This window comes from Rhinopithecus bieti, unplaced genomic scaffold (assembly GCF_001698545.2).
Source record: "Rhinopithecus bieti isolate Rb0 unplaced genomic scaffold, ASM169854v2 scaffold_12070, whole genome shotgun sequence".
NCBI lineage: Eukaryota > Metazoa > Chordata > Mammalia > Primates > Cercopithecidae > Rhinopithecus > Rhinopithecus bieti.
The window spans coordinates 1816659-1830007 of NW_016807449.1; the positions used below are offsets into that span (position 1 = coordinate 1816659).

A 13349-nucleotide genomic window follows, 5' to 3' on the forward strand; every position below is an offset into this window, starting at 1 on the left:
GTGTTAGCCAGGATGGTCTCGATCTCCTGACCTCGTGATCCGCCCGTCTCGGCCTCCCAAAGTGCTGGGATTACAGGCTTGAGCCACCGCGCCCGGCAGGTGCACTTTCTTTGACACAAAGAAAAGAGGAACTGATTAAGGAGACAGTTAAGAAGCAGAGTAGTTAGACTTGTGGAGTTTGCAGACGGAGAATCCCAGCACTAGCACTCGTGGAGATGGTCCTGGTCAGAGGTCCCCATGGGAGGGCAAGTGAGGGAAGGCAGTGTCCGAGGATGGCGTCCGAGCCTCAGCTGGAATCAGATTTCCCTGGGCCCAGTCTGTCTCTGATTTCCCCTTGTTTCTCTCCTCTCCACTGCCTCACTCTCTGCTCTTTTCTCCCCTGTTCTGGTCTCTCTGGTTCCACTGGTCATACATCCCCCAAATCTGAAACTGCGAATTCCATGGGGAAAGAGGAGGTCCTGCAGAGACAGCTCCGTGCTGCCTCCTTCCTGCGTCTAGGCTCTGTATTGTCCGCAGTGCCACCAGGTGGTTGTCAGCCGAATGCCATGGGCCTTGGTTCAGGTGCCTCCTGGAACTTTTTTATTTGTTTGAGACAGGATCTCGCTCTGTCGCCCAGGCTGGAGTATGGTGGCATGATCACAGCTCACTGCAGCCTCAAACTCCTGGGCTCAAGTCATCCTCGCACCTCTATCTGGGATCACAGGCACACACCACCATGCCAGGCTAAGTTTTGTATTTTTAGTAGAGACAATGAGGTTTCACCATGTTGACCAGGCTGGTCTTGAACTCCTGACCTCAGGCAGTCTACCCACCTCAGCCTCCCAAAGTGCTGAGATTACAGATGTGAGCCACTACACTTGGCCAACACTTAATTCTAACATCTTTTCCTCAATGAAATCCTCCTGTCCCAGACACAATGTCAAGACTTGGCCCCGGAAAGCTCTGGTTTCCCATAGTGGGGCTGCTGTTTGCTGAGTGGCCTTGGGGAGTCTGCACTTGTTTCCCACCCAGGAAGGGCTCCGTGTGCTGCAGCACAGTGCTCCTGGCACAGTACCGGTTACACAGTAGGTCCTTAGTAAATGGTTGTTACTGAGTCCCTACTGTGTACCAGGCACTGCGCCAGGTGCTGTGGATGCAGCAGGGAACAAACGGAAATCTGGCCCGGTGGAGCCGACACCATCCCCACCGTTAGCCTTCCTCTGTGTTCGGAGGCGACCTTGTCCTTCCCTCCCACCGTAGATGGCCTGTCACGGCTGAGTGTCAGTGGCAATCCACCCACACATATCCACAGCCCTGGCAGGGTTGTCCCAGCACCAGGGGATATCTGGATTTTCAGAGTCACATCTCACTTTCCTTTCTGTACCAGCCACCTTGGACTCCATGCACAAGGGCAGACCTGCCCCTGACCCCAGCCCCTTTCTCAACCCCAGCTCTGCTCTGTGTATTCCCATCCACCTATCTAGATTTCATTCTGTTCTTTTTCCATCGTCCCTCAACCTACCCCCATTATTAGTTTCTAGTGGCTGCTGTAACAAGTCATCACAACTGTATTGGTTTAAAGCAACACGAATGTATTCTCACAGTGCTGGGGGTCCGGAGTCTAAATGGGTGCATGGTGCGTGGTTCCTTCGGGAGACTCTAGGGGAGAAGCTATGTCCTTCTCCAGCTCTAGAGGCTGAAGCCTCCTGTGTTCCTTGGCTTGTGGCCCCCTCATCTTCAAAGCCAGCAGCACAGCGTCTCAGTCCATTCCTCCATAGGCACATCTCCCTCTGACTCCTCTCCTGCCTCCCTGAAAGACCCTTATGGTCACCTGGGGCTCACGTGGATAAGCCAGGATAACCTCCTTATCGTCATCACATCTGCAGAGTTCCTTTGCCATGTAAGGTCACATTGACAGGTCCTGGATGCGGGTGTGGGCATGTTTGCGGGCCATTTTTCTGTCTACCCCTCCACACACACACACACCCCCCCCACATCCTTCCTAATTTTTCCTTTCCTTTTGGTCCAAAGCTGAGGTCTCCTGTATTCTTTCCCAGGCACAGACTGCTGTCCCAGGCATCTAAGGAAAGGGGTTGGGGGCTGGTCACAGTGGCTCACACCTATAATCATAGCACTTCGGGAGGCCAAGGTGGATCACCTGAGGTCAGGAGTTCACGACCAGCCTGGCCAACATGGTGAGACCCCATTTTTACTAAAAATACAGAAATTAGCTGGGCGGGGTGGCAAGTGCCTGTAATCCCAGCTGCTCGGGAGGCTGAGGTGGGAGAATTGCTTGAACCCGGGAGGCGGAGGTTGTAGTGAGCCAAGATCACGCACGCCACTGCACTCCAGCCTGAGCGACAGAGTGAGACTCTGTCTCAAAAAAAAAAAAAAAGAAAGAAACTGGGACTTGGAGTGGCACAAGAATCACAGATGGAGGTACGGTGGTAGAGCTGACTGGAGGCTGGGGTGACAGCAAAGAACCCTGGTTCTCACAGGTGGGGGTGGGATGTACCCACCTGAATTCAGATGATCTTGCATCTGATCCCAGGCGGGTCTTCCTCCAGGTCCCCAGGGCTGTGAAGGTGCCTGTGTTGTTTGAAACCCAAGGGTAAATGTTGGGGCAGGCAGGAAGGGAAGGGACTGGCGGCTCTGCCAGCACTTTCCTTGGTGACCTCAAGGCAGTGCTTCTCTGGAGCTGTGTCCTGCCTGGGTGAACTGCAGATGGTCACAGCCACCCAGCCCTGAGCACAGACCCAGGCATACCCTCCTCCTTTCCCTGGAAATGCACCCCTCCCTCAGTTTGGGTTCCTCCCTGTTTCCCCCACCGCCGCCAGTACCATCAGCCTCTTTGGTAAGGGAACGCTCCCCTTTGACAAATGTGGTAATTCCGGGATCAGAGCTCGTAATAGTTTGCATTTGTGAGAAACTTCCCAAGTTCTAGTATTTGCGGCTTTTTTTTTGTTTTTTGCCTCAAACTCCTGGGCTTAAGCAATCCTCCCGCCTTGGCCTCCAAAAGTGCTGGGATTATAGGCGTGAGCCATCATGCCTGGCCTGTCACTGTTAACCTGGACAGACCCTGTGGTCTTGGTGCAGGCTTTGCTAACTGGGAACAGACCCTGTGGTTTTGGTGCAACTTTAACACTTTGCTCCAATTGTGATGCTGTCCTCTCTGTCTGAGTCCCAGTTCGGGCCTCGGGCTCTTGGCCTGAACCTTCTCCCAGTCTTCTCTAAGCCACCTGGCCTCCAGCCTCTACCCCCCGCGATTCATCCCCCACGCCCATACAGTCCCCCTGTGGCTCCCTCAACATCATGCCCGAACCGTTAGCATGGTATGTATGGCTCTGCCAAATTCTCCTGCCCATCACGTGGCCCTGAGTCCTCAAGACCACCCTCCGGCTCAGTGATGAACTAAGACTCATAGAGCTCGGCAAAGCTTTCTACTCACAGTCACGGTCACGGTTTATTATGGAGAAATGAAACAGACCGAAAACAGCAATGGGGAGAGATACAGAAGCTCCTTGAGAGACCAGGCACGAGCTTCCAGCTGTCCTCTCCAGGTAGGGTCCATGGACAGCGCTCAGTTCTCCCAGCAACAGTGTGTGGTAACAGTTACAGGGTGTTGGCGGCCCGGGTTGTGGGGAGGAGCAGTTCTGCAGGCGTGGAGCACCTGTGTGGCTAAACTGAGGTCTGCTGTCTGCAGCCCCTCCAGAGGTTGTGCTGATACCGTATGACCCACAGCCCCCACTGTAGGTCACAGCGTTAACATGGACTCCCTGGAGTGGCCTGAGGCCCCAGGTAAGCAAAGATGCTCTTATCTGGCAGGACATTTCAAGAACATAAGAGATTCTCCCAGAGCTGGTCAAGGGCCAGCTCTTTTTGGAATGTGCAGATTTTAACAGCTAATGCTTGGCAAGTCAGTCTTTCACATATAAACATCTCCCTTCAGAAGCACCAAATCACTTAGCACCCAGAGGCATATCTGCTGTTTCAGCCTCCCTGTCTTCCCGTAGGCCTTTCCTCCTGCCTGGACGGCTCCTCTCCCCTCCCCATCCTTTCCCTGGCTGATGCTGCATCTGCAACACTCAGCTCCCCCCTGGAACCTGCTCCCACAGCATGTAACCCATCCCTGCCCCGCCCCTGCCCTGATCCCTGACTATAGAGCTGACATTTGATTCTGGCTGCCTCGAGGGCAGGGGCCATGGCTTAGCTAACCACTCTGGGCTTCAGTTTCCCATTTGTAAAATGGATCTGCCCCAAAGTTTGCTTTTAGGAAACGGTGAGTAATGATATATCTTTTTTTTTTTTTTCTCCAGATGGGGTCTCACTCTTTTGCCTAGGCTGGAGTGTAGTGGCACAATCACTGCAGCCTCCACCTCCCTGGGCTCCAGTGATCCTTCCATCTCAGCCAACTCATTTTTGTATTTTTTTGTAGAGACAGGATCTCGCTATGTTGGCCAGGCTGTTCTCGAGTTCCTGAGCTCAAGCAATCCTCCCACCTCAGCCTCCCAAAGTGCTGGGATTACAGGCATGAGCCACCGCACCTGGCCATACTGCATCTAAACTGCATGGATCAGAGCTGGATCTGTATGGGTTCACCATTGTGAATAGATCCCTGGCACCTGAAGTATTAGAAACCAACGAGGCACTTAATAAATGGTGAACTGTTGGCCAGGCGTGGTGGCTCACGCCTATAATCCCAGCACTTTGGGAGGCTGAGGCAGGTGGATCACTTGAGGCCGGGAGTTTGAGACCAGCCTGACCAACATGGAGAAACCTCGTCTCTACTAAAAATACAAAATTAGCTGGGTGTGGTGGCGCGCACTTGCAATCCCAGCTACTCGGAGGCCGAGGCAGGAGAATTGCTTGAACCCAGGAAGCGGAGGTTGCAGTGAGCCGAGATCGCGCCATTCCACTCCAGCCTGGGCAACAGAGCGAGACTCCCTCTCAAAAAAAAAAAGAAAAAAAAATGGTGAACTGTTAAGCCAGACAAGTTCCCACAGAAGATTGTTTTCCTTGTAGTTTTTTCATAGTTGCAAAGAGCTTTTTATAAATGCTCTTCTTGGAAATTTTAGCTATAACTTATTAATAGCAAAAGCTTTTTTAAGCTGAGTTCTTGAGAACTGAGATGTGTAGGTGTAGCTGCTCAGATGCCTTTAGCTGCCAGTAACAACACACCGACTTGAGGTGGCTCAGCAGTGAGGACTTTTGTTCTGTCCCAGAAGGGGAGGAATGGATGCAGGCCGGGCTGGGCCCCAGGAGTCCTGGGGGCTCAGGCACTTGCCGTGGCCTGTTGAAGAGACCTTTCTCAGAATGCGCCAGGAGAGCTTTATAAAAATGCCAGGGCCAGCATCCTAGCCCTGGAGAGCCTGGCTTCGTGGAGCTGGCAGCCTTCTGTGTTTTGAATGCTCCAGTCAGTGCTGATGGACGACCATTGAGATCCGCTGGCTTGGACAAGGCAGCGCATGCAGCTGGCCCTGGGGTCATCTCCCCAGACTTGCTTGGCTGTGTGGAGGAGGAGGAGCAGATGAAACAAAAATTAGGGGCCTGTGAGGAAGGCAGAAGGGTGCAGCGGAAGGGGTGGGGGTAGTGAGGTAGGTTTCCTCTTCCTCAAGCTAGAAGGGGATTTCCTGAGGACAGACACCAAGCAATTTAAAAACTGGTCTGGAGAGAGGGAAGAGGAAACAGACCTCGTGGGTGTTTCTCTGGGCCAGGCACTTGGCTTCTCAGTCATGACTTTGTTTGGTTTGTTTGTTTTTTAGACAGGGCCTCCCTCTTTCCATTTCCGGCTTTTAGAGCTGTTTCTGCCTTCCCTGGCTCCTGGCTTTCTCCCGTCCTCAGATTCCAAAGCACATCACTCCAGTCTGCTCTCGCCACCACAAGCTTTCTTCTCTCTCCAGTCAGTCAAACCCATCTTCTAAGGATGCTTCTGATCATCTGGAGGGCTCTCGCCTATAGTCCTAGCACTTTGGGAGGACAAAGAGGGAGGATCGCTGGAGCCCAGGAGTTCAAGACCAGGGCAACAGAGTGAAATCCCATTTCTACAAAAAATAAAAAAGATTAGCCGGGCATGGTGGCATGTACCTGTAGTCCCAGCTACTTTGGGAGGCTGAGGTGGAAGGATCGCTTGGGCCCCGGAGCTTGAGGCTGCTGTGAGTTGTGATATGTCACTGCATTCCAGCTGGTATGACAGAGCAAAACCCTTTCCCAAAAGAAAAAAAAACCACCCCTATCCAGCACTCCCCCTCACCCTTTCCTCACCGGGTAACCTTGACCTTCCCGCTGATAGATGGCACCACTTGGAGATTTTTTGGTTAGATGTTACCAACATCAAGTCAGTTTGGACTGACGGGAAATGTTTGGCCCATGGGGCTTCTGGGGGGGCTCTTTATCTCTTCCCCACCCCATCCATCTCTGGTGGGGATCATGGTCTCCGGTGATGTCCCAGTGTCTGCAGGTGGTTGAGAAGGTGTCCAGGGGAGGCCCAGCTGCAATCCTCTGCACCACACTTACAGGTGAAGGAGGCAGCTGCCTTCCAAGCATGGAGAAAATCCCAGGGGAGGCTCTGATTTCCTGGCTCAGGTCTCAGTTTATCCTCGAGCCAGTCACTGTGGCCAGGGGCATCTGTGCTCTGAGCACATGGGTTTCAGACCCTCCCCTGAGTTAGGAGGGGGCACGTCCTCTCCTGCTCTTAGAGAGTACAGGTGTGGGCCTGGGGGACCTTCAGCAGCCCAGACCCTGCCATCCAGCCGGGTTCCCAGCTCCATCTCTCTCTCTGAGGTGCAGAGAGGCCCTCAGGGTGGCAAGAGCTGATCCGCTCACACCCCGCCGGAGTCAGCTGGGGAACCTTACTGGGTCCCACGCTGGGAGCGGGTCCTACAGCTGTTCTTCTGTGTCCAAGTCCCGCTTGTGGCAGTGCCTCAAATCTGACCTCCTCGGGCTGAGGTGGGTCCAAGGTCCTGTTCTGCCGCCTCATCCTCCAGAGTGGGAACTTTCCACTGTGCTGAACGTGGCCATGCATGTCCCTAGCACCCTGGCTCCTCATACCTGACCCCTGGAGCGTGCATTTGTGCTTCTGGATCCTTCTCGATTTAGAGTCTGGTTTAGGTTACACAGGACGAAGGGGGGTTGCTGTATGGTATCATAATCCCATCCCACCACCCTCCAAACCAGCCGTGCCCACTCATGCCACTGGGCTTGCCTTTCCAAAACTGCCATCTGACAATGTCACTTCCTCTGCTTTAGAAATCTTCCTGAGGTTGCAGACGCCAGCGGATTTGCTTTGGGAGCCAGAGTAGCTGCTGCCACCAGAGTCCGGAGCCATGAGCGGGTTTAATTTTGGAGGCACTGGGGCCCCTACAGGTGGGTTCACATTTGGCACTGCAAAGACAGCGACAACCACACCTGCTACAGGGTTTTCTTTCTCCACCTCTGGCACTGGAGGGTTTAATTTTGGGGCTCCCTCCCAACCAACCACAAGTACCCCTTCCACTGGCCTGTTCTCACTCGCCACTCAGACTCCAGCCACACAGACAACAGGCTTCACTTTCGGAACAGCAACTCTTGCCTCGGGGGGAACTGGATTTTCTTTGGGGATCGGTGCTTCAAAGCTCAACTTGAGCAACACAGCTGCCACCCCAGCCATGGCAAACCCCAGTGGCTTTGGGCTGGGCAGCAGCAATCTCACTAATGCCATATCGAGCACTGTCACCTCCAGCCAGGGCACAGCACCCACCGGCTTTGTGTTTGGCCCCTCCACCGTCTCTGTGGCTCCAGCCACCACATCTGGAGGCTTCTCATTCACTGGTGGAAGCATGGCCCAGCCCTCCGGTTTCAACATTGGCTCAGCAGGGAATTCAGCCCAGCCCACAGCACCTGCCGCATTGCCCTTTACTCCGGCCACGCCAGCAGCCACCACAGCAGGCGTCACGCAGCCAGCTGCTCCCACAGCCACAGCCACCACCACCGGTACTGGGCCCACCCTCTTTGCATCAATAGCAACCGCTCCAACCTCGTCTGCCACCACTGGACTCTCCCTCTGTACGCCTGCGACCACCGCAGGGGCCCCCGCTGCTGGGACACAGGGCTTCAGCTTAAAGGCACCTGGAGCAGCTTCCGGTGCCCCCACAACAACATCCACCGCTGCCACCACCGCCACCACCAGCAGCAGCAGCAGCACCACGGGCTTTACCTTGAATTTAAAACCACTGGCGCCAGCTGGGATCCCCAGCAATACGGCAGCCGCTGTGACTGCTCCACCTGGCCCTGGTGCAGCTGCAGGGGCGGCTGCCAGCTCCCCCATGACCTACGCGCAGCTGGAGAGCCTGATCAACAAATGGAGCCTGGAGCTAGAGGACCAGGAGCGGCACTTCCTCCAGCAGGCCACCCAGGTCAATGCCTGGGACCGCACGCTGATCGAGAACGGGGAGAAGATCACCAGCCTGCACCGCGAGGTGGAGAAGGTGAAGCTGGACCAGAAGAGGCTGGACCAGGAGCTCGACTTCATCCTGTCCCAGCAGAAGGAGCTGGAAGACCTGCTGAGCCCGCTGGAGGAGTTGGTAAAGGAGCAGAGCGGAACCATCTACCTACAGCACGCGGATGAGGAGCGCGAGAAAACCTACAAGCTGGCCGAGAACATCGACGCGCAGCTCAAGCGCATGGCCCAGGACCTCAAGGACATTATCGAGCACCTGAACACGTCCGGGGCCCCCGCCGACACCAGCGACCCACTGCAGCAGATCTGCAAGATCCTTAACGCGCACATGGGCTCGCTGCAGTGGATCGACCAGAACTCGGCCCTGCTGCAGAGGAAGGTGGAGGAGGTGACCAAGGTGTGCGAGGGCCGGCGCAAGGAGCAGGAGCGCAGCTTCCGGATCACCTTTGACTGAGCCACAGCAGCTCCGCGGCCCGCAGTTCCCCAGGGAGTTCCATGCGGGGAATGCGCCCTGTTGTCTGGTTTGGGGTTGTGGCAAGATAACATGTTTCTTTCTTTCACGTGACTGCCCTTGAGACAATTGCTGTGTGCTTTGCCTTTTTCCATTTAGGAAGTATTCTGAGCCCTCTGCCCAGGCAGCAGCCTCATGGGTGTGGCTTCTGTGGCTTTTATTTGAGTGTCTTTGGCCCCTTTCCACCCACTGCGACCACCCACCTCATCCTGGCTCGACCTGGTGATGGAGACGCGGTGGTGGTCTTGGTCCCAGCTGGGGTCGCGGGGACAGCCGCTCTCTCCAAAGCATAGTCATAGGTGTCATGAAAAAATACCAAAGGTAAGAGAACTTCCAAGGCCTGCAGAGCGCAGTGGCTCAGGCCTGTAATCTCAGCAATTTGGGTGGCCGAGGCAGGCGGATCACTTGAGTTCGAGACCAGCCTGACCAACATGGTGAAACCCCGTGTCTACTAAAAATACAAACATTAGCCAGGTGTGGTGGGCGGCTGTGATCTGAGCTACTCGGGAGGCTGAGGCAGGAGAATCACTGGAACCTGGGAGGTGTTGCAGTGAGCCAGGATCACACCACTGCACTCCAGCCCGGGCAGCAGAGACTGCGTCTCAAAAAAAAAAAAAAAAGCCTCCCAGGAGACAGCAGCCTAAGTTTTGGAGTATGAGGTGTGTGCTTGTGAAAGCTAACCACCAAGACAAAGCAGCACAGTGTGAATAGAACAGACAGCGGGATCGAGAATTTCACAGAAGACAGGTCAGCTGAGGGGCCTACGCACGGGGTGTTGAACCACAGATGGGAGCCGAGAGCCCTGCCTTTTGCCTGGTCCCAGGCTTACCCCCACCTCGGGCCTCACCTCCTCCAGGAAGCCTTCCCAGCTACCCAAAGCTCAGGTGGCCTTCTTGCAGGTCCCCGTAGCACCCTGAGCCTGTACCTTGGGTAACACTTGCTATGCTGTCCTGTGCTAGCCGTTTGCGCCCGTCTCGCTGTTAGATTGTGAGCTCCCACGGGCAGAGACCCACTGTTGTTCCCCTGTATGTCCCCAGCCCAGTCCCAGTCACATTTGTGAAATGAAAGAACAGTGAAGCCCGGCATAACAACAGTCCACAGAAAGAGCCACAGCTGCCAGTGCTGGCCACGGACATGGCTCTGAACTTCCTGGCACCAGAGTGATTCTAGTCAGTTACAGTAAAATCCACTGTGTGTGGAAGGCAGAAGCCAGCAGTTGTATCCCAAGTTCTTTTGTATTTGTCTTTATCCTTTGCTGCATTCTCTGAAATACCTATTACTGTATGTTGCTTTTCTAAATAAATGTGTTGTGAAACCAAAATAGCTGCTGTTAATATGGATAAATGTTAGGAGGAGAAAGTTGAGTAAAAAGAGCAGGTTTCGGGAGTACCCTGCAGGGGTGTCATTCACGTGAAACGCAGGGGCAAGCAAACGAAGCAGTGCTTGCATAGACACAGGAGCATGGGGTGAAGCAGCTTTTGTTTGATGAGACGGAGTAATAGAAAATGCAAATTGTGGTTTGCTCCGGGAAGGGATGGTGCCTAGTGGTAGAAGAGGAGCACACGAGTGAAGCCACCACGGGGAGTGGGCCCCTGGTGTTTGTGACTGTTATGTCATAGAATATATACAAATACGGCTGGGCGAGGTAGCTCCCACCTGTAATCCCAGTACTTTGGGAGGCCGAGATGGGCGAATCACTTGAGGTCAGGGATTCAAGACCAGCCTGGGCAACACGGTGAAACCCATCTCTACAAAAACTACAAAAAAGTTGGTTGTGCATGCTGGCACGCACCTGTGTCTCAGCTACCTGGGAGGCTGAGGTGGGAGGATCATTTAAGCCATTATTAGAGGCTGCAGTGAGCCATGATCATGCCACTGCACTGCAGCCTGGGCGACAGAGCAAGACACGGTCTCAAAAAATATACACACGTTAAGTCATCTAGCACCATCCCTAAGGCGCTCTTCCAGTGGCTACAGATGGCATGGGCAGCATTCCTTCCTGTCACCTGGGGCTAAAGACACAGGCCCCATGCTTTTCCTCTGCCCTGCAGCCTCGCTCTGTGGACTGGAATGGTCCTAAGCACTCAGATCTCCTGGGCTGTGGGGAGTGTACCCCTTCGGCCTCCCTCAACCTGTTCGTGTCAATCTGTGGGCCACGCTTGGAAGATTTATGGCCCAGGTTCCAAAAGTCTCCCGGAGTCATGATCATGAGTCATTATTTCCTTGGACCGGCTGGGCGCGGTGGCTCACACCTGTAATCCTAGCATTTTGGGAGGCCAAGGCTGGCAGAACACCTGAGGTCGGGAGTTCAAGACCAGCCTGACCAACATGGAGAAACCCCATCTCTACTGAAAATACAAACATGAGCTGGTGGCTAATTAGGTGGCTGGTGCCTGTAATCCCAGCTACTCGGGAGGCTGAGGCAGGAGAATCGCTTGAACCCAGGAGGTGGAGGTTACAGTAAGCCAAGATCGTGCCATTGCACTCCAGCCTAGGTAACAAAAGCAAAACTCTGTCTCAAATGAATAAAATTTTCTTGGGCCATCCTGGGCTCTGGAGGACAGGAGTTGTGTCTAAGTAGAAGCCATGGGTGTGTGTGGTGGGCATGGTAAACCAGAGTAAGACCCCACAACCCCAGCTACTTCTCTCTGAAAGCTGTCACCTACAGCAGGGACCTTTTTCCGCAGTTCATAGGCCTTGACTCATACTGCCCCCTCTGCCGGGAGGGAGGCCTTGAGTCCCCTTAGGAGGTAGGAAGCAGTTTGCATTTTACCTACATTTATGCCTTTAGCATCCATTTTTAGAGCTGGTCCTGATCTGGTGCTGGAGGTACCAAAAAATGCCCACAAAGAGGTCGCTGGCAGGAGCCAAACGATCATGACGAGAAAATTTGAGCATATATTTCCAAAGTCTGTATGTATATTTTCCTATTACTTTGCATATTATTTCCTATTTTGCATATTAAACCTTAGCAATGCTTAATTGCTTTCTTACAGTTACATTTTTAAAATAAGAACAGATTCCAGTTTTGGGAGGCCGAGGCAGGCAGATCACCTGAGGTCAGGAGTTTGAGACCAGCCTGGCCAACATGGTGAAACCCCGTCTCTTCTAAAAATACAAAAACTAGGGTCCGGGCATGGTGGCTCATGTCTGTAATCCCAGCACTTTGGGAGGCTGAGGTGGGTGGATCACAAGATCAGGAGATCGAGACCATCTTGGCTAACACAGTGAATATCTCTACTAAAAATACAAAAAAATTAGCCAGGTGTGGTGGTGGGCACCTGTAGTCCCAGCTACTCGGAGAGACTGAGGCAGAAGAATGGCGTGAACCCGGGAGGCGGAGCTTGCAGTGAGCAGAGATGGCGCCACCGCACTCCAGCCTGGGCAACAGAGCGGGACTCCGTCTCAGAAACATTAAATAACTAACACAAACATTAGCCAGACGTGGTGGCGGGTGCCTGTAATCCCAGCTCCTCACGAGGATCACTTGAACCTGTGAGGCGGAGGTTGCAGTGAGCCGAGATCGCGTCACTGCACTCCAGCCTGGGTGACAAAAGTTACACTCTGTCTGAAAAAATACAAAAATTAAGTTCTACGTTTTCTTCCCATACCCCAAGGGATCTTGAGCACCCCATTCTGAATAACACAAGTGATTCCATTAAATCAGGAGGCTCTGCCCCAAAGCCATGTGGGAAATGGTCCCAGCAGGCCTCCTGGGGGAGTCTAGGAGGGATCCCAAGATCGCAGCACCAGCAACTGACTGGGTGCCACCGCGGGTGATGGCTCCGTTGTAATTTCAGTTTCCCTTTCCAGGAAGAAAATACACAGACGTGCTTCCTTGCCAGTCCCGACAAATGGCCTTTCCTTAAGTTCCTCATTAATTAATATGAAGACAACATATTTGGTGACTAAATTTGGAATCAGAGGCTTTTAAAGGTGAATCTCAGCTCATACTGCTTTGCTTTTCCCTGTTTAGGGATAAGAGTGGCAAATGGGGGCTGGGTGTGGTGGCTGATGCCTGTATTCCCGGCATTTTGGGGAGGCCAAGAGGAGTAGATGACTTGGGCTCTGGAGTTTGAGACCAGCCTGGGCAACATGGCGAAACCTCGTCTCTACAAAAATACAGAAATTAGCCAGGCGTGGTGGCTTCTGCCTGTAGTTCCAGATACTTGGAGGCTGAGGTGGGAGGATCACCTGAACCCGGGAGGCAGAGGTTGCAGTAAGCCGAGATCGTACCACTGCACTCTAGCCTGGGTAAGAAAAGTGAGATTCTGTCTCAAAAAAAAAAAAAAAAACCCAGCACATACAATAGCATAATATGTGGTCAAACCATCAAATCATGAGGGAATGACGACTTTTGATTCTTTATTAGTACAATCTAATCATCGAAACAATTTTTTTTTTTTTTTTTTTTTTTTTTTTTTT

At 53.3% G+C, this 13349-nt stretch overlaps 2 protein-coding genes across 10 annotated transcripts in view; both read left to right on the forward strand.

Annotated features, from left to right (window-relative positions):
* The window catches only part of NUP62 (nucleoporin 62), a 22823-nt gene extending 12578 nt beyond the window's left edge, over nt 1-10245 (forward strand). For 2 of the 3 annotated variants that reach the window (XM_017882128.1, XM_017882129.1), the window contains exon 2: nt 7225-10245. In XM_017882128.1, coding sequence (XP_017737617.1) covers nt 7302-8867 — 1566 coding nt within the window. In that variant the 5' untranslated portion in view covers nt 7225-7301 and the 3' untranslated portion in view covers nt 8868-10245. Of the gene's footprint in view, nt 1-7224 lie in introns of those variants that run through there. The other variant, XM_017882130.1, reaches the window with a different exon arrangement.
* IL4I1 (interleukin 4 induced 1) overlaps nt 1-13349 on the forward strand; it is a 42247-nt gene that overhangs the window by 12456 nt on the left and 16442 nt on the right. For 2 of the 7 annotated variants that reach the window (XM_017882122.1, XM_017882120.1), the window contains exons 3-5: nt 3683-3777; nt 7225-7341; nt 12738-12860. The gene's annotated coding sequence lies outside the window, so the exon portion shown is untranslated. Of the gene's footprint in view, nt 1-2365; nt 3540-3682; nt 3778-7224; nt 7342-12737; nt 12861-13349 lie in introns of those variants that run through there. The other 5 variants (XM_017882121.1, XM_017882126.1, XM_017882123.1 and 2 more) reach the window with 4 other exon arrangements.